Raw genomic sequence first — 22,150 nt, 5'->3', positions numbered from 1 at the left:
CGACTGGGCGATTTATGACCAGTGGTCAATCTTATCAATTACACTAGGCAACAACATTTTACTTTTTTCTTGCCACTTGAACCAAACCCACTTTTTGTTAAAAGCCATTGATGACATAGAACCACTTTAAAAATTGTAATATGCTCTAGTTTTTTGTTTCAGCTGTGTTTAAAATGCTTAAGGTTTTCGGAAATATTTAATTAATACACAGTTTCAAACTTAGATTTTTTTTACAACAAAATGAAAGGTCAGAATGAAGTTTGTTATACTAATTTTGATATGAGTTGATTAAAGTAAAAAATTTGGGGAACCCTCATCATTAAAATCAGCATATATAATAAAGTAATTTTTCGAATTTTTTACTCTTACAGAAAAGTTACAATTGTTCTGAAGGATCAAAAAAGTTACGTTGAAAGTAAAAATGATTCAACAAACTTAAGAAACCTTCGCCTTTTGTATAAATAAAATAGAGTACATTTAAAAAATAATTAAATGTTGATTAATCGTTTAAAATCGATTTTTACAACTTTATTTATTTAACTCATCTTCTTTATTCTCTCATTATGCGGAATTTAACAATGAAAAAAACGAACAAAAATTAATAATACTAAATTATCATTATAAGAAAATTCAATAATAATAATGGAGAGCCTAAAAACTATTTCATACAAAGAAGACAATTAATTGATCACTTAAAGCTATTTAGACAAAAAAAACTATGTTTAAAATGGGGATTAATTTAAAACTTAATTAAGCCAAGGAAATAGCACACAAAAAAGGCAAATGGAATGTACGAATTATTGTTGCGAATAAACAAAAGAAAAAAATACAGATGAAAAAAGCGATTAAAAACAACAAAAAGATAAGGGTTAGGGAAAATACTGAAATCTATGAATTTGTGGTAATTTAAGTAGTAAAGCTATAGTATTTTTTCATATTTGTTTTTTGTTTATAAATACAATTACATAAAGCACTCGGAATTTGTGTATGCTTCAACATCAGTACAATCGCCTGACAGGACTTTAACATTTCCGAATCCAGCTGGCAGGTCCAGGATCCCTAGACGCTATAGAGGGTGCTGTTGTCGGGTTCCACGGCAACCGCCTGTACAATGAAGCGTCTGCGATCCGCAATATCTCTGGGAGTTGAAGGCTGATGACGAAATGAAGAATTCATAAATAAAACTCATAGACAAATCATATTAAGTAAGGGATTAGTTTAGTTTATGGGAATTATCAGAGTTGTTCTGTATAACAGTTTCACCACAATTCAGTCGAAAGAATTGAGACGAAACTGTAACTCAAAACATATCTCAAATAAAGAGCAGATTTGTCAGCGGGGGGGCGAAGGGGTTTTTGGGATTCTCAAGCACATGCAATAGATTATAAACATAAAAAAACATAACAAAATACTCACACAATGCAACAAACACAATTGTTGTTCCTATTTATTTTGGGCCTCAACTCAGCTATAAGTTACATATTGCCTTAAGCATTTTTCTACATATAATTTTCTTATTCTTTGCCAATTATTATTATTATTAATTTGTTGCATATCACAAAACGGTCCAAATGTTTTTAAAATTATTATTTCTTTAAACATGAATTAATTTGCTCAGCTATTTGTTGTTTAGTGTCAAAATTGTCTAACAATCTTGAAATAAAGCTGCCATTTCTTCTAAATCAACATTTATCACGAAATTTCAAAGTATTCAATTGTGTTTCGATTTTCAAAATCGCCAGAATTTCGATACAAACTTTTTACTATAGTTTTATCTGATTTGTAAAGTTTTGCCAACAATTATTATATAGTATTTAGTTAGTTCTATTTGCGGCGAAAGTGAAATTAGGAACACGCCTGCAATAACAACAGCGAAACAAATGTGTTTAGGCTATTAAATAGACTGTCTTTGTGTGTGTGTGATTCTTTTTGTGTGTATTCTAGGAATAATACTCGAGACTTTTGATCTAAAATGAAACATAAAAAAAGAGAACAGTGTTTTAAATGAAAATGGACAACAGGACGAATAACAACGAATATGCAATGAACGTAAAGTAAGCGAAACTCGACAAATGTTCAAAATAATAAACAATAATAAAAACATAACAACAAAGAAAGCAGTGCAAATTTTCCTATTTTCCTATATTATGAATTCTATTGTAAGATGTGTATTTCTATTAAACAAGTTTTGTAATAATTAAATAGGAAACCCATGAAATATAATTAATGCCCAATTTGATGCCTTCTTATTTCTGATAATTATTTATTGCAATAAGCTTTTATTACTTAACCTTTTTTGTGACACCTTTTAGCACTTCAAAAACACTCTATTTGTATTTAATATTTTTGTGTGCTATTTAAGACTATTTAAAATCATAGAAACATAACAAAAAAAATGCGACAAACTAAATAAGCTATTTTATCTATCACTTCAGAGTTCAAACAGATATATGACTCAACATGTGCATTAAGCGCAAATTATAATTACAGAAATAATTCAACTAAATATATTATAGAGTTCTATAGAAACAATTGAAAATGTCTAGAATGATGAAAATACTGTATAATAATATTAAATATACAAAAATATGGAATTTATATAATTTATAACACAATAACAAATTTTAAAAACAAAACAGTAAAATCACAACTACTGTTTAATAAAAAAAAAATTCGCAACAGTAAAAAAGGTGAGAAAATAAAAAATCAAAATAAAATATGTGCATTGCTTGATTAAGCAGTTACCTATAAATTCTATAATCATATGTATCATCATAGATTCCAACTATACAACTAAATTTACTTTACAAAATATCTAAGTAGATCGAAATAAGAAAAATAGAATTAACTATTATTTATAAGGAGTTATAACTGAGAAAATCACATAATAATAAAAATGCAATTGCATTGTGGCTGAGTAGGAAAACAAATTTTAGAAACCACAACCAAGACAAGAACTTTGAGAAATAACCGCAACCACAAAAACTAATTTCTACATGGACAGATTCAGAATGGAATGGAATGGAAGTTGTCTCTCGATGCAGGATGATGTATGATGGATGATGTATAATGGATGGATGGATGAATGATGGAGTGTTGAGAGTTGAATGTGCCACTCACATCGGTGCATTTGCACTGCGTCTCATCGAAGACGGTGCCGGTGGTGCAGCTTTGGTTGTATCGACAGGCGCAGGTGCAATTGGCATCGTCCCAATATTTGTGATCCGATTGCTCGAGGCACTTGTCGCGGGCATCTGTGTTTTGGCACTCGCAACGGCACAGATCCTTGCGGTACTCCTGATACGTATTGCAATCCTCGGCCTTGATCCGACAGTCGCATTTGCAAGCCAAGTGCTGCTCCACGGTGACAATCGCATAGCCCCGCTTGCTGCTTGCCCCCGAACGCTCCACTTTCCGCACGCGCAGCTGCAACGTCTCCGTCTCCGTCGCTTGGCACGAGATCAGCGTGGAGCCGCAGCATCCGTTGCACCGATTAATTCTCGTACAGGCGGGAGAATAATACACATTCCCTCCTCCCGACTGCTCTCCCCCCTGTCCGTCCGTTGGGGGCTTCAGTTCCACAATTGTCGGTTGTGGCGAGCAACTTGCGGGTGGTGCATTCCGCACAGCAGCTGTAAAGGATCACAACATGATTAACTGCATCATCAGACATGCATTGATTACCACACTCAACTTACCACGTGCCACGCTGCGTTTGAAGTTTTCTGCGGGGGGAGAAAATAACATTTATTAGTTGTAAGTTGGAAGAATCGAGAGAGGGCCAATTACCTTTGGAGGATTCACCAGAGCCTTCAGTCTCGCCATAATCTGCAGTCACATTGCTCAGATCCAGCGATAGCTAAAGCAGAAAGCAAGAAAGGGAGAGAGAGAGAGAGACAGAGTTAGTAAGTCAGATAGATCGAGAGATATGGATATAGGAAGAGAAAAAGTTAAGGAGAGGGATTTAAGAGAGACAAAGAGGAAGGCTGAAAGAAAGAAGAGAAAAACGAAAAGAGAGATAGTGGAGAAGAAGTAAGAGAGAGAAGAGGGTGCCATAAATGACGGACAAAGACAACAAGGAGAAGAAAAGCAAAAAAGGCTAAAAACAGGAGCATAGAAGAAAGAGTAAGCAATTATAGAAGAAAAAGAGACAGAGAGACAGTCAGAGTGACAAAGAAAGAGAAAGAAGAGAGTTGAAAAGAAGAGAAAGAAAGAGAAAGAAGAGAGTTGAAAAGAAGAAAAAGAAATAGAAAGAAGACCAGCGGGGAGAAGAGGAGAGAAATAAGCTAGAAGAGTGTAAGAAAAGAAAATAAGAGAGATGACTTAGAGAAAGAGATATAGAAAGAGAAAGAGATTTATTTGCGATTAACTTTAAGCTCCTTTCCAAAAAAAATCACGAAAAGGAAATTCTTTATTATTATTATTAAGATTCTCGTCTGAATTAGAGGGTATCTACAGATCTACTTTATCCGCGCAAAGCAACACAATATTATATTAAAACAAAAAACTAAATTGAAAAGCACTCAATACTATCGCGAGTGTATCTAAAAACTATCGACATAAATAAATCAAAATAGACAATCGGTAGTTTAATCTATAGGGGTTTATATTTGAAGATTAAACACACCGCAAAGAAGTTTCAATTCTACACTGTAGCATCTACAGTATTAAAATAATATCACTATCTTAACCATCAACTATCGACAGCATCGCATATAACGATTAATAAATAGCTTTGCGATAGTTTCAGCTAGTATAAGAGTTGACATTTGATGATTGAAGCTACTTTTAAACTTTGATTGTTGCTATAGAAACCAAATGTCAACAGGTTGAATTCTTAGAAATAAACGATATTTAATAGCGTAATATATGACTTATATGTAAATACTAAAATCGTTACAAACAGCTGCACAAAGCAGACGAAAGCAAAACAGAGCAATGTAAACAAAAGAAGAGAAAGAGAAAAATAGTGACAGCTGAGGAAACACTTGACTTGGGCTTGGGGAAAGGGGAAAGGGGGCAGAAAGTGGAAAGGGGGAAGGCAAGAACAGTTAACGTAATGTTAGCTTACTTGGCTTAGTCATATAGCCAGGCTAACAACACAACAAAATACATTGACGTCGCGACTGAAATTCGCTATCAGAAATTCCATAGAAATAAATACAAAAAACACGCGCAGCGCATAGAAATGGTTTTCAAAATTGTACATATGTATGTATATATCACGTGGGGGGAAGGAGGGGGAAAGAGAACCGGAAACATCTTTGGCAACAACGTCAACAGCTGAGTCAACTAACTGACATTCGGTGGCAATCGGTCAAACGTATCCCTCCCTCCCAATGGATTCTACATGTCCAGAGTTTCCAGGCATCATTAAACATTGACGTTGTCTCCTAACATTGTTGTCATTATTATTAAATTATTGCCCGATTGACCAATTGACACGTCGCTTGCATTCGAGTGTCTTAGCCATGATTCATGAGAATTCATTTAGTAGACAACTAATTAATCGTTAACAAATATTTCTACACATATTCGATATAATAATAGAGTTCAGGGCCATTAGCGAAAGCGTTAACTAATTTATTCATGCCACTGCAAATCTTAGCTGAAATATTTAATTTTAAATTTGCAAAACAAATCGAATTTCTAAAAACTGACTTAATTCTCTACATAATCTCTTTTTATTGTCTATATATTGATTATACGTATCTATATTTTTTTAGGGACTAGTCTAAAAGTGCTGAAAGTAGAGAATTGCACTGCCTTAACTCTCGAATCAAGCGACTGTAATACGGATAATTCCACTTTTAGTTGGAGAATACGTTCTTAAGCATTTCATCTACATCTAAAAGATAATCCCACTAGATCTGCGAGCTATAAATAATATGACTTTTAAAAACTTGTCTATAGAAACGTAGCTATAAGAAATCAATCAATCACAAACTTATAAAAACCTAAAATAAAATTCTATTGCCTTTCTCATGTAGACGTTAAAGTTAATCCCCACTATGTAAAACATGTTCTCCGACCCTTTTTTATTTTCTTATATTATTTCTCATATATACTTTACAATAAAAGTCCACTTTATTTGACACGTAGACATGTAAAACAACATTCAGATGTAAAAGTTAACATGAGGTAAATGTCCTGTAGATGTTAATGTTAAATTTCCCTTTAGGGATATCTGAGTGTTTATGTGTTGTACATTTTAAAGATAAAAGTTACTTTAGCTCGTTCCTTCTCAAGTAAATCTGGTACGGACATTAAAGCTAAACTCGAATTTTACATACATAAAACCTATCAAGAGCGTTGCCACCCTGGTTACAGCATTAATTAGTGAGAAAAAAAGTTATATGTTTTTTTTTTTAGTATTTTTCATTGTCTGCTATGGAGTTTTTTAATATTCTTACGTGTTAATGAGTACATTAACTCTCGTTAGTATCAATGAAGTTAACTGTCTAAAGTCACGCAGCCAACTTAACAATGTGACCTTGCCAAAGTTGGAAAAATAAACCAATTGAGGTTAACAAACTCGAATGATGCAATTCAACTAGAAAGCGTGATATAAATTTATAGTTTATTTGTATTGCTATTTATTGACTACCTTTTTCTAAAAAAAACATTACAATAATTTACGTGCTTAATTTGTTTAACGTGTGGAATATTTAAAACCTTAAGAAAGAGAGAGAGAGAGAGACTATCGATATTGAAAGAGAAAAAATCCAAACTAACTATTATTATTAAATATTTTTCGATTAGTTTCGAGTTTTTAAGAAAAAGAAAGAAATAAAACACTATCGTCAACTCGAACTGAAATTTTAACTAACGATTAAACTTAATATTTCTGGTATATTTAATTATTTCATCAGAACACGAAACGTAACCTGAGTACAGTTAAGTTCTAAAAAAAAAAAAAACGAAATAAAACAAACAGAAAAAGGCTGCGAAATCGGATGCCAAGTGAATTGTTATTGTTTTTCCAATAACTGTATTTGTATATAAGTATCTTTATCTGTAATTGTAGTTGCATATGTATCTGTATCTGTATCTGCAGCTGTATCTATAATCTAAAGCTTTGTTTATTATGGCTTGCAAAAATATGCCAAAAATCGTTGTTAACGCTTCCGTTGCGGCATCATTAGACAGCAGAAGTGTAGGGGAGAGCGGTGGAGGGGAGGGGAAGGGGGAGGTGTAAGATGAGATGGGGCTTTTTAGATTTATCTTTTAATTGGTGCAAACAAAATTGTCGAGCGCAAATAAAAATGCGAGGTAGAAACATGAGTAACGCCTAATTAAAACGTAATTCGAGTTATTTGCTTTTTATCAACGACTGGCAGGGGGTGGTGCAAAGGGAAGTGGGGGCAGTAACAGCAGACAGGCGCCGCTGTCCATTCGCAGCGCTTATCAAAATGTAAACAGACAAATGTGAGAACTACAGAGGCTGCAACGTCGCCTGCAACAGCGACTGTCGCTGACCCAAATTTGTGCAACATCTCAATGCAACGGCGCGGCGACTTGTTGTCGGCGCCAAAGGTTGTTGTTAACAGGGCTGCAAAGCATTTAACATACCGTAACAGGCTCCACAGATGCTGCTGCTGCGCCCTGGCAGCAGCTTGTCGCCTCTGCTGTCTCATCGGCAGCGACTGTGGCAGCGGCGTCAACGCTTGTCTGTCGCTGCGTACGAACCTTGCCCTGTGCATCGGCTGAGTTGTAGAAGAAACGTGACTGCGCAGTCGCAGCGGCACTGCAGCTGATCAAAAGTAACAAAAACAATGTTAACAGCTGCGTTGACATTTGACGGCGACGTCGCTGATGCGCATGCTGTAAATCATTGCTGCTACTGCTGCTGCTGCAGCTGCGCGTCGTGTGCTGGGTTTGTGTCATCGCTAAATCTGTTGTTACGGGGTTGTGTGTGAACTGTTAAACCGCTGTTAACGTATAGCAGTCGTTGCTGTTATAAATTTGCGTTTACTGTTGAACCAATGTTAATGGTTGTCGACGCTGCTGTTATCTCGTTGACGTTGCTGTTGTCTGCAAATAAAGATTGAGGAAGAGAGAGTGTTAGTAAAAGACTAAGGTAGAGTATTTGTCTTTTTTTTTAAGGCTAAATCGTTTTTCTTTTCATAGCCCTGATTTATGGCCCAAAATTTATGATGCGCGAGAAGACAACAGTTGAGATTTGACTGCGCTTCTGATTTATTTATGACTATGCAACAGGTGTTCCCCCCAGGCACACACACACTCACACACACACTCACACACACACACACACACTTGCAGCCACCCAACCACCCACATTTGTAGACAGACGCAACTTGAATTGGGGTCAGTATTTGTTGTTATATTGTTGTCAACTGTAAATGACAAAAACTTTTTATGGTTAACTTGACATTGATACAAAAGTCTACACTGAACAGAGAGCCAACAACAACAACAGCAACAATAATACCAACAACAAGTGCAGCGTTATCATAATTAAACACATACACCCTCGCATACCTACACCCATTGTGTGTGCTCACAATCATGCGTCAGGCATATCAATAAGAAAATCATCAAAATGATTGCACGACAGCACAGAAAGAAATAGCTGATCGACTTGAAAATACTCTGCATTCTAGAAAAACACAGATTCAAAAGAAATCTCGACAATGTATCACCAAATATCGATCCTTATGCTCCCTTCTTATAGGCTATTTCCACGACCACTCACATTTGCCACACTTGCTCACATTTGAATGTGGCACATTTTTGGCTTTCCACGATCAAATGTGAAACTGTTCAAAACATTTGCCGTTCACCAAAAGAAAATCATCTGTTCGGTTTCTGTGCAAAAATTATAAAAAGCTAGCAAAACCAACATTTCAATGTTTATTTATATATTATAATTGGCGCAAATATAATGCCTACCGTTTTCATTGATAATTGCTTTTATCACGAGCTCATCGATACAAATCAAGCGTTCGATAAAAAATACTAAAATTCGCCAAGCCGAATGACGAAAAATGTGAAGACTTAATATGAATGAGACAAAATGATCATTCGGATTTTGTACTGAGCTGAAGTCCACATTCGGTCTGAATGATTAAAATGGCGTCGAATGTGCCGAATGTGCTGTCGTGGAAGTAGCCTATTACATTATTCTGTAAGTATTCTTTTTATTCAATTCAATTTAATTGAAACATTCTTGTTCAAAAATAAAATGTAAGTAAAAATAATTTTTATATTATTAATATTATTTTATAATAATTAAAAATGATCAAAGTTCTGCCACGCTTAGTTCTGACCAGCGTGCATACCCAGTGTGATCTACTTCATTACAGGGTATTGTCATATACGACTCGATCGCCATTGGCTTTGTCGTTTTTGGCTCTATGAATGGACAACGTTTGTTTTCTCGGCCTGGTTGTATTGACTCGTAAATCAGCTGGCCAAGAAGACCTAAAACTGGATTTAACATTTATTAATTTGATAAAATTTACTTCATTGCAGGAAATGGTGGAAAGAGGGAGACAAAGAAGAAAAATAACACAACAAGGAATAGCTATCTACAAGGTGCCGAAGATTAAATACCCTTAAGTTGTACAATAATCTTATCATTGGATTATTAATCGCTTTGTAATCAAATAAAGTTTAGTTCATTTTATTGAGGAAGGACTGATTCATACAAAAGATATGTTCGATTGTTATTATATTTATTTAACTCAATTTGTTCAAATTTTATATAAGTCTGACTAATTGTTAGCAAAGTTAAAATATCCGCTGAAAGGGTATAAGCTTGATTAGGCGAAGGTTTTCGAATTTCCTGTTTACGATTCATTTACTTTTCGGAAATTCTTTTAGACACCGAAAAGAATGACTTCGAAGTCTTAAGAATTTATTGTAATTCCTAATTCAGAACACATACGATGAAGGGGAAAGTACAAAATTATGCATTTCTCAATTCTAATGCTTTTTTCGATTTAATTGTTAAAACTAAGGAAAATTGAGCTTAGATCGAGAGAAGTTTTTGAAAAAGCATCAAGGGGAAAAGTATGAGAAGAAAAAAAATGGACATTGAGGGAAAAAATTTCATTTTGCAATTTTAATTCCAACTTAGATTAGTATATGAAAATGTAATTAAGTTGATTGATCGCCAAAATATGATCAAGCAATTTCTATTTTTACATCACTTATATTAGTAATGTTAACGCTTAACTATATAGACTTGTTGGGGGATATTAACTGTGATGCTCTTTGGTTCCCTTTTGCTTATAATAAAAAGTGGAAGATAAAAAGAATTTTTATAATTGAGTTTTTAGACCCAGTACCATAAAAAATAAATGACAGTTATATGGCAGTATGGGGTGAAAATAAAAAAGTTACAGCTTTGATAAAGTTGGTATTATGGTTCTCAGTTACCTTTAAAAGTAATGCAAGCAATGTTATTTTCGTACAGCATCAGATTAGAGGCAGAACAATATAGCACTTACAAAGCGTGTTTTTTACAGAATAAGTACAGGGTCTTTTAGAGTCGTGCTCTCTCGAGTGTAGACTTTTCCACAATGCAGTTAATTAAAGTTTTCGGAACTGCGCATGAAGAGGACATGCTTATGTGAGTATGTGTGTATGTGTGTGTGGTAAATTGCGATGCATAAATATGAAAAATCTTATTATAGGTCAGTGAGCGCGTTTCACTTTCAGCTGATTTTGCTGCTGCTGCTGCTGTTGATAGTCGATAATAACAGAAACAGAAACAATATACATATGTATGTATGTATGTTTGTTTATATGCTGATAGCGAGGCTCAAGGCAGTTTATCAGCTAAACAGCAGCAGCAGCAATAATAATAATAACAACAACAACAACAACAATGCTGTGCAATTCATTCATAAAATTGCAATAATATACAAAATGAGACCCCCACAAGAGACGAGACAACAGGGAAAAAAAGCTCGCGCGATCTAAAGAATGCCACGCATAAAATAAAATCAAAAACAATGCGAAATGCTAGTATAGAGCAGCTTGATCTGATTTAACTAAAATCGTACATTTATTAAGTGTTTTTAATTGCAACTTAATTGTGCTATTATTGTTATAGCCTGAGCCCATTGAAAATGGTCAAAAAAGGGGGCGTGGTAGACCCCCCAATGTATATATATTCTTGATTAGGATCTATCTGACCGTCTGTCCGTCCGTCCGTCTGTCCGTCTGTTTGACCGGGTCGATCTCAGAGACCATAAGATTTAGAGACTTCAAACTTGGCAAGTAGGTTCCTAGATACCGACGCAGATCAAGATTGTTTTTTTTTGATCGGACCTCAATATTATATAGCTGCCATAGGAACGATAGATTGAAAATGAAGTTTTGGTATGAAAAACTTCTTGGTTTTTTGAGATATCTCGACCAATCTGACACAATATACATCTGGGATGGTTTTTAATTAAATATTTGGCTTGTTGCACAGTTTTAGATGGCACTTGGTTGTTGTTTATGGCAGTCAGCTGATTTTGTAATACACTTCAGACTTAAATCGAGTATGTTTTATAATTTATAATTTAATTGTTCATTTTCATTATTTAATTCTTATTTTTTAAATTCTGTTTTATTTCATGCATAATTTTAACTTTCCATCGACTGGTTTTAGTCGACATTAAATACAAAAAATAAATCAATAAAAAGCGGTAAGTGTTTATACCACAATTTAAAACGGCTTGAAAAATTACCGACGGGCTTAAAAAGCAAGCTTTACCAATTCACTGTAAGCGTGAAAGGCCATTAGATAAAGTGTTTAAAGGTGGTTTAAGGTAATTCGCTTTCAATCCAAGCTGGTAAATGAAACGGTAAAAGAATGTGCATGTGTTTTGTGTGAAGCTTTTCTTAAAAATAGCTCAAGCTTTGCCTTTAACAGTAGCCTAACAGTCCAACGGTAGGGAAACCGACAGCTGAAAAAAAGCTGAATTGTATGACGAAGGCAGTTACATGCACAGTTATAAATGCCTGTTTACACAAAACACACGCGCACGCGTACAAGTGTTTATTTGTACATATACATACATACATATGTACATACAGCTGTGTGTGGGTGCGTGCTGCTATCAATGCGCCACTCTTACATTATTTTTCTTCGTTTTTATTTTCTTTGCCATTGATCAAACAACAAACGCTGATTGATATGACAATACTAAGATATTGTGATTGTTGTTGCTCACACACCTGACTGCTATATGATTCATCATGGGTGGCTGCAGGAAGCAACGGCGAATTGCAAAAAAAAAAAGCTAAAATGACTGTTGACAGCCAGTTAACAGAGCGCTATTAGCATGACTCAAGGCTGCACAAGTCAAAATGTCCGTCTGCTTTCGTTACATTTTCGTATGCACGTAACAGCATGTGTGTACCTAGACAATAGCTATACATACGTGCTTGTAAGTATGTTTATTGATTGCTGCTGCGCAGCCGCCGGCATTGCTTATCACTTTACTTGCGTTATTTGCTTATGCAGCAGCAGCGACTGAGACAGCGACAGCGCATACCAATGCCGACGTCTATGACGACGCTGCCTGCGTACAGATTACAAATTAGGCACATTTTAATTAATTAATAAGTCAATGAGTTTAGCATTTGTATTGTCATTCTCTCTGACCGTCTGCCACCTCTGCTTGCGGTTTTGCCCGTTTCGTCGACTGAGAGTCATCGCTAAGCGGTGCGTCATGCTGCGCCCAAGTTGGCGCCAATTTGAAAGACAGGTAAAGACGGACGCCTCTGGCAGCGGTGACTCCAAGCAGATCACCATTCCTCAGGAGTGCCAATTTCAGTCACCCAAAAATGCCACAGCAACATCAAAATACACATACAGACACATGCAAACAGCAAGAAGAGAAAACAAAAGGGCGCACAGACAGAGGAAGATAACAACAACAGCAGCAGCAGCAGCATCGGCAGAGTCTCTGCTCGCAGCTCACGCAAAAAGGCAAATCAATTACAATTATGAAAACAAGTAAGACTAGTGTTCGCTAACATTGCACGACTAGCTGATACCCTGTAGGCAGGACCGTCGAGAGCCGAACCAGGCCCCGGTACAGACCCCGCCCCTCATCTATATAATATGAATTTGATCCAGGGAAACTATTTAAACTCTATTATTCGAATTAAATAGTGAGTCTTATTAGAGAAACCCAGTTCATGCATTTTTTTCGCTTTTAAAAATGTATAATTCCTCTCTCGATTACTGTTAAAATAATATAGATTGGTAGAATTCAATTCCATTATTATTTTAATGTCTTTTTAAATTTCTTCACGTAAATTCTTTAGAAATCGCTGAACATCGATGATTTAGTTATTTAATTCTTGATGGTCTGACCCGTCTTCTATAGAATATTACAGCCAACACTTTGCAATTAAATGTATTTGTAAACTCCGGAATGCCACCCAATTTCACTACAAATTTAAGTCGGTTGCCTTTCATGAAATGAGACGGATTTCGCAGTCAACTTATAAGGATAAGTCGAAACGGACTACTTTATGTAATATAAATCCAGAATAAATCGACTACTTTAAACTCAAATAAATGCTCTCCTTATAGGCTCTATGCTACCCCCTTAATGTCATCTTATGTTTACAGGGTAAAACAATAATAATAATTCCTTCATATCAAGTGGCAAATATTCCTAGTAAGTTTAAAAAAACAACATGTCTGCCACAAAAGAGGTGAAGGGGTGTGAGTGGGGGGATCGGGAATCTTGCGAGCGATTACTGTAGAATTTTTACAAGATAAATTATGGATTTGATGGCCCCCAAGCGATCGCTCGGTAACGCGGTGGTCGAGAGGGCATAAACCCAGGAAAACAATTGAAAATAATGAGGGAAAGATAAAATGATAATATTTGTATTAATATGCGATCAGATCGAACGTATTTGCGTGAAGTGAAGTAACTATGGATATCATTATAATATATATTTTTCTAGTCATTGCAAACCTGATATTAGAGCTGTTTTGTAGTGTTATAGTAATGAAATTTAATATAACTCGTTTGGATAAAGTTCAATATAATCCCCGCATTTGCTTACGTCTTATTAGACCCGTTCTGTATTTGATTTCAAAATCAATTTCACTGAATTGCGTGCGTAAAGAAAAAAAAGAGTTATTTTTGAAACAGTGAGAAATTATTCGAGAGTGATTCAGAAATTGATTCAGAAAGTGAAAATGTGTGGGAGATTAGTAATAAAATCAGATGAGGATTTTTTTCGGGATTTCCCGTTCCCGTTTAAATATGGAGCACTCAATCCATTGAATACCCATTCAAACTGCAATTACATTGCATTCGTATTCGCATTCACTTGATTAAACTCATGCGCTATTCATATTGTATTTGCTTTGCTAATTCAATTTGCACATTAAGCGCCTTTTGCCTCTAAATATATTTAGACATTCGGATAATGTTTAAGCCACGTTTAGACACACACACACACTCGCACACATTTACACGGTTGGGTCAAGTCAAGCGCAACAATTTGCACGGGTTTTTTATGTGGTTTTTTTATTTGATATTTTTTTTATTCACACGAGAACAACAAAAATAAAAACAAGCATTAGAAACCGCAATTCCAACTGTGATGACTGATAAAAAAATGTTGTTCTCATTTCAGTTTCAAAGCAAATAATAATAAATTTAAAAAAACAACAACAACAAGAATCAAAAATAGTTGCTAACAACAATGCAGCAGTACAAAAGTTTTTTGGGCCCGCTCTACAGTCGAATGGAAAAGCATTTAAAAGCAACAATAAAAATTGGTATATTATGTATGTATGTATAATACAAAATAAAACAATAACATTAACAATAACAATAACAAAAAGTTGTTGGCGGTCGAGGGTCGCCGTTCTCGTTTTAACTTTGCTTGAATTTAATTTAGTTAAGTTTTCTTTATGTGTTGTTGCTGTTTATTTGATTTACTATTTTTATTTTTCTGCATACTTTATTTAACATAAGATGTGAATGCACTTACGCGAAATACTCGTTTCAAAACTGGAGTTAACACAAAAACAAAAATTCAAACACAAACCGTCAGCTTGGAATGTTAACAGAGTGCACACATATAAATACACAGAATAAACACAACACACAAAAAAACAAAATGCTTATTTTTTGTTGTAGTTGTTGTTGTTGTACGAAGTTTGCGTTGGCTTCGACGTCACAACGGTTATAATCCAAGCACTAGCACGTTTCGTTCAAAACTGTCGTCTGTGTGGGCCAAGTGCGCGACTTTAAATGACAATAACGTTTATATTTTCGCCGCTGTTGCGCTCCCTCGCGCGCTCAGTGCGTAACGGGCGCGCTGACATATGCTCACACTCACACACAGACACAGGCTGGCTGCTGCGATCAAATCGTCTCTTACTCTGTTACAGCTACTGTTAAGGCATGCGTATGCGTGTGTGTGGGTGTGAGTATTGGGTGCAGCAGGTGCGCTGTTAATTAACAGCGCGTGTGCAGGGGCTTTGAGCGTCAAAGTGTTAAATGCAAAAATGCTTTTAGCCTTGTATGTCAAATGGTCTAAGCGCACATTTCAGTTAAAAATGTTAGCTAACAAGAAAGTTAAATTTGATTTAATTATTCAAATGCATTAACATATTCCTTATGTACAACCACGGCGGTCGAAGTTGTACCGAAACACGTACAAATGTTAAGTGCACACAGAAGAATGTTTTAGTAATAATAATGTAGTAATAATTTGTAGTTAATTCAGCTCTTTAAATACATACAAGAGTGGGGGGAAAAATTTTTTTTTTCAAATGGAACCTTCTTTTTAATAGGCAGGGCTTTTTAACGCTGTAAAAAGTACCAACGAATAAAAAGTTTACCAGTTTTGGTACAAATGTTGACTTGTGCAAAACTGCTGCACTTGTTCAAGAGAGTTGGTTGATGCTACCTATTAGTTACAACGGAAATGTTAAATTCACAATAATGAAGCTGTACTCACCGTTTAAGAGTTTGTGGAGTGCTGCAGTTGAATGTGGCGGTTGAGATCGATGGATCGAAAGAATTGTGTGTTGCAGAGACTGCAGATGTGTTTGATGTGATTCCTCTCGGACAACATGTGCTCTGTTAGATGACAGATTTGGGCAAATGATTTGCCGCACTCTGGACAGACGTGTTCCCGCTCCCGGTGCTGACTCCTAACATGCTTCCGCAGATGATCGGCGGTGGTAAAGTCCGCCTTGCACACCGCACAGATGTGGGCTCTTAGGAGCACATGTTGTCGCTGGAGATGAGCCCGAATGGACTCGCGATTCTTGTGAGATTTGTCGCAGAAGATGCAGTCGAGGGGATTGCGCTGATGCGATTGCTCGATGTGATTGAGGAGACTGATGCTGCCGGTGAAGCCGTTGGCACAAATGGGACACACATAGGTGCTGGCTTTGGGCTTCGGATCGGCAATGCACTCCTCTTTGGCCAGATCCATTGGCCAGCCGAACGTCAGATCATCGTCCCAGTCGAGCATTGGCAGAAACTCATCAATGTTCTCCTCGAGCATCTCCAGATCCTCCGTCTCGTCAACAACACTCGCACACACATCGCTCTCCAGCTGATGCTCGCTCTCCGTATGCGCCAGCAGTCCGCTCATCGAGCTGAACGCCTTGGCATCGTTGCAGTTGTCCGCACACATGGCACAGTAGAAAAGCGAGTGTTCGCCGTGCCACGACACGACGTGCTTGTACAGAAATACCGGTGAACTGTACCGCTTGCCCGCTGTACCGCATTGCAGGCACATGTAGCGTCCATCGGCGTGTTTCCGCTGCATGTGCCGCTGGCGCAGCTCCTCGTCCCCGTACAGGGTTAGGCAGTATCGGCACATGTGCAGCCGGGCAATGCGAGCATCGCATAGCTGTTCGTGTGCCTTGCAGGTAACGAAGCGCGGAAAGGCCAACAAACACGACCGGCAATAGAAGCGTCGGTCGGATTGACGCCTCTTCGAGTTACCATTGCAGACGAGGGCGGCCAGTGCGCCTTTGTTATTGTCCGCTTGCAGCTTGGGTAATATACACCTTGATTCCATGATCTTATCAATTGTTATTTGCGTTTATTGCCAACATTCTCCAAATTTACAAATTTTTTGCTTTGTTGACATTGTATATCGATATTTAAAAACGGTGACGGCTGACGATTGCTATGATTTATCGATAACCAAATGCGACATGACTATTAAAACAAACTGGCAGCACTACTACTATATTTGTCAGCCACTGTTGCCAAATTAGCTATTTTATAGCTGGTTTTGGCTAATTTCAGAGTTCGATTGCTAGACAAGTTTGAAAATTGCTATTGGCCGAAAATCTGGCTACTTGAAATTATATTCGGCTCCTTTTTTTTTTTTTTTGTTAAAATAATAAGGAAAACCGCTCGTGCTAATCAAAGCACTTTCGTGTCATGAACATGGGAAAACAAACAAAGGAAAATTAAAGTTTCTTGGCAGGATGAAAATGTAAATAACGTGCTAGAATATGACTCCATCAGGCACAAGGCGAAGCCTTTAGCAGGGCTGGACAGTTCTAGCTGATGTCAGGCAAAAAAAAGCTATTCATTTGGTGACTTTCGATATTCAGTTTTATCGCCATATCAAATTACATTACATTAGATACGCACAATACCTATTTAGATGAGGATTTTGTCTAAATAAAAATAAACAATTTTTTTTTCAAAATTAAATGAAAAAAATTCATGTTAAAAATTGGCTAGTTTGTTACCTGTTTCAACTATTTTTCTAATGCTTTCCCGCCAGAAACATCTATTATTTCTCTAAAAAGTAGCACTAGTACAGAAGCAATTGTACAATGTTTTAGAAAATAGAAAATAAATAACTTAAAGAAAGAAATTTTTCTTGTAATTTTTAATGCTGAAACTCAAAAGAATTAATTAGTTGAATGTAAATATTTATTTGGAAATTAAATCAATTAGCCATAATTATAAAAACGACAAAGCGATGGTAATTACCATAAGCATTATCATCGATATGCAATAAAGTTGTGACATCACTAGTGTTGATTGGCAGCACTTGCATATATGTTATCGTGCAAATTATCGATAGGCATTGGATGCACCCATAATTCGCACATCCCTACACTGTTGCATTTGCATAGCCAAAAAAAAAGAAGAAAAAATGCCAACCTAAATAAGTTGGCTTAGCGTTTTTATATTTCGATTTCGATAAAGACGAATACATTTTGTGATTCTGCTCCGATACCAGCCCAGCCCCCCCGTCCTAGAGCAAAGAAAACGACGATTCGATTCGATTCAACTCGACTCGACTCGAAAGATGAGCGACGCATGCGAACGGGAGCAGCGCAGCGAAAAGTGCGCCTCGCCGAAAAGTGCATCAGCCACAACGTCGATGACGTTGGCGTCAACAGCCTTGGAATCGACAGCAGGACACCAACAACAACAACAGAGGCAGGAGGAGCTATCAATGGCAAGCGACAGTGCAGCAACATCAACAGGGCCAGCTGCTGCTGGACGGCAACAGCAACCACAACAACAACAGCAGCAGCAACAACAACAACAACATTTGCTGCATTTTAATGATAGTGACATGCGTGAGCTGCGCGAGATTAAGCAATTGCTGTGGGGCGACAGTGTGCGCGAAGATGTATTCAGGCGTTGGTCTCAAGGTAAGTGCTGCTCGAATGTCCACCTCAAATACTTGGATGCCACCACCAACACCAACAACACCACCCAAAAGCATTCAGTCAGCGGTCAAGCGAGAGCGCGCGCTTTTCACTGTCATGCTGTGTGTGTGTGTGTGTGTGTATATGCAGTAGAATACAGTCAGCACAACATTTATTCGTACACTCAGTATTTGGATACTTCAACGGCAATTGTAGGTCAAGTTTTCATTGCAAATTTGCAGACAATAAGAGCTGTTAATTAACACTTAATTTCAATCCATTTCAACACTGTAATTAAACATTTTAATTTGTTTTGTTTTTAAAATATGTTGATACAATTTAAAATTTATCTGTACACAATACAATTAAGAAACATCATAATTTAAAAGTGTATGAATATATATTGTACTGAGTGTATAAATATGTTTAATGTGTGAGTGTGTCATGTATTTTTACAGGCTTTGAGTTTAGTGATGTGGAGCCCTCGGCTTTGGTGCAAAAACAGGGTGGTCCTTGTGCTGTGATAGCGCCGGTGCAGGCGTACTTGCTTAAGATAATTATCATGGACATGCCAGGCATACAATTAACAAAGGTAAGATTAGAACACGAATGCATCCTAATTTGAATTCGAATTTCAATTTATATTTGAATTGCAGCTGCCCAGTGATAAATGCCAGAGTCTGCTCATTGAGGCACTGTGCAACATATTGAAGAACTGCCGTGCTCTTCGCTATAAAATTGTCACACTGCAACGTCGATCAACCAAAGAGCGTCGCCTGACGCCACCTTCAACCATCGATGAGGCAGCGGAAGCGGAGGCGGATGCATCAGAGGAGCTGGCAATTGGAATTGATGCAGCTGCCACTGTTGATGTGGCTACAACTGCAACTGCTGGTGCTGCTGCTGCTGCTTCTTCTGGCAATGATGCAACGCTGCTCACACGCTTGAATCTGGAGCTAACGCCAGAGCAATTTCATGATCGCCTGCATACGCTGCACTTTGATCACATCGCCGAGGTGACACGTTACTATATGGATAACTATAGTCAGCTATCGCATACGTATGGTGTGCTGTTGTTCATGTATTCGGTATTTCTAACCAAGGGCATAGAACAGGTGACATCTGATATATCGGATACATCGGAGCCGCTAATACATAGCACATATGGTTATGGGGCACAGTCGCTGATCAATTTGATGCTAACGGGACGCGCGGTGGCGCATGTCTGGGACAATGAACAGGATGTGGGCGGCTTAAAGCTGCGGGGCATTTGTGAGCAGAGCGATATTGGATTTATAACACTTATGGAACAGATGCGCTACTGCACCGTCGGATCCTTCTTTAAGAATCCACGCTATCCGGTCTGGGTAATGGGCTCCGATACGCATTTAACTGGTGTGTGCTCAATTCATATATATCTCCGTATCTCCTAAATTATGAATAGTTTAAATTGTTCCCTTATACTCTTCCAGTTTTGTTTAGCAACGAAAAGAGGCTCGTCTCGCCAGAGACACCATCGGAGACGGGACGTCGCATCTTCAAGTCATACGATCCGGAGGGCAACAATTTCATATCAAGCACTTTGCTGCGGGATGTGTTGGCCGCATTGAATCTGGTCAGCGAGCCGGCATAGTAAGTTTAGTGACCATCCTCAGCTGCTCTCACGCATCTGCTAATCCCAATCTTCTGACACCTAAAACATAAAACAGTGTCAGTCTTATGCAGAAGCGTTTGGATCCAGAGAATCTCGGCATTATACTCTTGAATGCTTTTATGGATGAATTCTTTCCCCTGGAGCGTCGCTCAACGCCGGACACATTTGAGCTGATGCATTACAATGGCATACCCGGCTCCAATGACAACAACAAGGTGAGTAAAAGACTTGATACCCTTGCAGAGTCCTATATATCAACAGATCTTTCCCATTTATTTGAAATAGTAAGCAAATTAGGACTAAATTAAGTTAGCATGCTAAAGACAGCACCAATTGCATATTCTGTGAGATTGATTGAAATATATTAAAACACAAAAAAGTTGTTCATATTATAGTTTTATTTTCGAGCGATCGTTCCTATGACAACTATAAATTAAAGCTGTCCGATTTGAGCCAAATTTGTTGAGAATCTATAAGACAGTAACAAATACACAATCTGCGACTTTGGTTGAAATATCTCAAGAAACAACAAACATTTTCAAACTAAATTTTGACTTTCGAGCAATTGTTACTATGAAAGCAAAATGATATAGTGACTCACTATTAGTGAACCGATTTAAACTAAATTTAGTCAGATAACAAGATTCATGTTCTATGAGATTAATTGAGAGATATATCGAAATACAAAAAAGGTGTTTTTACTAAAGTTTGATTTTCGACCAATATTTTCTATGGCAGCTATATAATATAGTGGACAGATCCCTGCGATTGTGACATACAAAGTTTCAAGATAGCTTAAAAACGGAGGAATTATATGCATAGAAAAAGTTAAACAAATATATATAAATTAAGCTTGTTATACTGATCAAGAATATATATACACTTTACAGAATCTGCCCCTCCTTTATGTACTTTTCTAGACAACATTTTAATACTCTGCTAGGGTATAAAAAGGAAAAAAGATACGAACTTCCATTGAGAGACTTTTAATTAATTTTTTGGTATTGTTTTTGCAGGTGCGTTACTATTTGGGCTCGGCCATATTGCTGGAGGGTGATCTCAAGTCAATATGCACGTCAAATCCCATGGTCACCTGTCTGCAGACCAAGTGGCCCAACATTGAGATCAATTGGCATGATGCACATATGCCATCGTTGAATTGACGTCCTCATCAAAGCAGCAACGGAAAACAATAACAACCACAAAAACAACTCTTGGCAATACCAGCATGTCATGAACACATCATTATTTCAAACACCTTTCAGTTGTTTATTAATAATTTATTGAAAAACGTTTCAAAAACAACCAAAAAAAATGCAAACGAAAAGAAAAGAAAAAAAATGAAACAAACAAAAAAAAAAGCAACTAACACAACTTACACACACACACACACACATGTGCATAGAATGGTTATGCAGATATTTAATTTTGCAATAAGAATTTGAAAAACCTAAAAAAAAAATATGCTTAACGTAAACAGATATTGAAGAAATTGTAATTATTGTTTGCCATTGTAATTATAAGCGCCAGGAAATTATTATAAATATTAATCCAATAAGACAGAAAAAGTAAAATGAAATAATTGCAAAATTAAAAAAATAATAAACAAAAAACAAGGCAGCACACAAACACACTCACATACACGTACATACATGTTCAGAACAGAAAATTTTTGTTTATGGCCTTTTAACAAATTAATTGTAGTGTTTAAAACAATTTAATAAAATTAAAAAATTAAAAATAACAACTTAATGCGTTAACAATAACAAAATGCAATATGAAAAGTAAAAATTGAAAAAGAAAAGGATAGCCGCTTTTAGAGCGAGCTAACGTGAGAAAGAGACAGA

General features: G+C 36.7%; 3 protein-coding genes across 6 annotated transcripts; 1 reads left to right on the top strand and 2 right to left on the bottom strand.

Moving 5' to 3' along the window:
- Positions 1–493: 493 nt before the first annotated feature.
- Positions 494–7,921, bottom strand: LOC117788894 (vascular endothelial growth factor C). 2 transcript variants are annotated; one of them, XR_004617804.1, is made up of 6 exons: positions 7,573–7,921; positions 3,790–3,859; positions 3,699–3,725; positions 3,121–3,632; positions 1,417–1,967; positions 1,060–1,152 (listed from the first exon to the last, which is right to left on the bottom strand). XR_004617804.1 is itself a non-coding variant. In XM_034627834.1 (5 exons), the coding sequence occupies exons 1-5, from the start codon at positions 7,885–7,887 to the stop codon at positions 1,060–1,062; spliced, it is 1,017 nt and encodes a 338-aa protein (XP_034483725.1). In that variant the 5' UTR covers positions 7,888–7,921; the 3' UTR covers positions 494–1,059. The 2 variants fall into 2 exon arrangements, 1 of the variants encoding a protein (XP_034483725.1); XM_034627834.1 differs by lacking the exon at positions 1,417–1,967 and having other exon boundaries at positions 494–1,152.
- A 41-nt stretch (positions 7,922–7,962) lies between these two features.
- On the bottom strand, positions 7,963–17,151 carry LOC117788887 (zinc finger protein 629). The gene is made up of 2 exons (XM_034627823.1): positions 15,967–17,151; positions 7,963–8,034 (listed from the first exon to the last, which is right to left on the bottom strand). The coding sequence occupies exon 1, from the start codon at positions 17,041–17,043 to the stop codon at positions 15,970–15,972; it is 1,074 nt and encodes a 357-aa protein (XP_034483714.1). The 5' UTR covers positions 17,044–17,151; the 3' UTR covers positions 7,963–8,034; positions 15,967–15,969.
- On the top strand, positions 12,883–21,871 carry LOC117788868 (ubiquitin carboxyl-terminal hydrolase MINDY-3 homolog). 3 transcript variants are annotated; one of them, XM_034627810.1, is made up of 7 exons: positions 12,883–12,917; positions 18,414–18,652; positions 19,108–19,241; positions 19,306–20,044; positions 20,122–20,281; positions 20,359–20,518; positions 21,320–21,871. In XM_034627810.1, exons 2-7 carry the CDS (start codon positions 18,451–18,453, stop codon positions 21,464–21,466), a joined length of 1,542 nt encoding a protein of 513 aa, XP_034483701.1. In that variant the 5' UTR covers positions 12,883–12,917; positions 18,414–18,450; the 3' UTR covers positions 21,467–21,871. The 3 variants fall into 3 exon arrangements, with proteins under 3 accessions (XP_034483701.1, XP_034483684.1, XP_034483692.1); XM_034627801.1 differs by lacking the exon at positions 12,883–12,917 and having other exon boundaries at positions 18,015–18,428; positions 18,466–18,652; XM_034627793.1 differs by lacking the exon at positions 12,883–12,917 and having other exon boundaries at positions 18,014–18,652.
- The last annotated feature ends 279 nt before the right edge of the window (positions 21,872–22,150 follow it).

This window comes from Drosophila innubila, chromosome X (genome assembly GCF_004354385.1).
Source record: "Drosophila innubila isolate TH190305 chromosome X, UK_Dinn_1.0, whole genome shotgun sequence".
NCBI classification, from domain to species: Eukaryota; Metazoa; Arthropoda; class Insecta; order Diptera; family Drosophilidae; genus Drosophila; species Drosophila innubila.
Note: the sequence above shows the minus strand (reverse complement) of the source record. Positions and strands in the feature narration are given on the sequence as shown.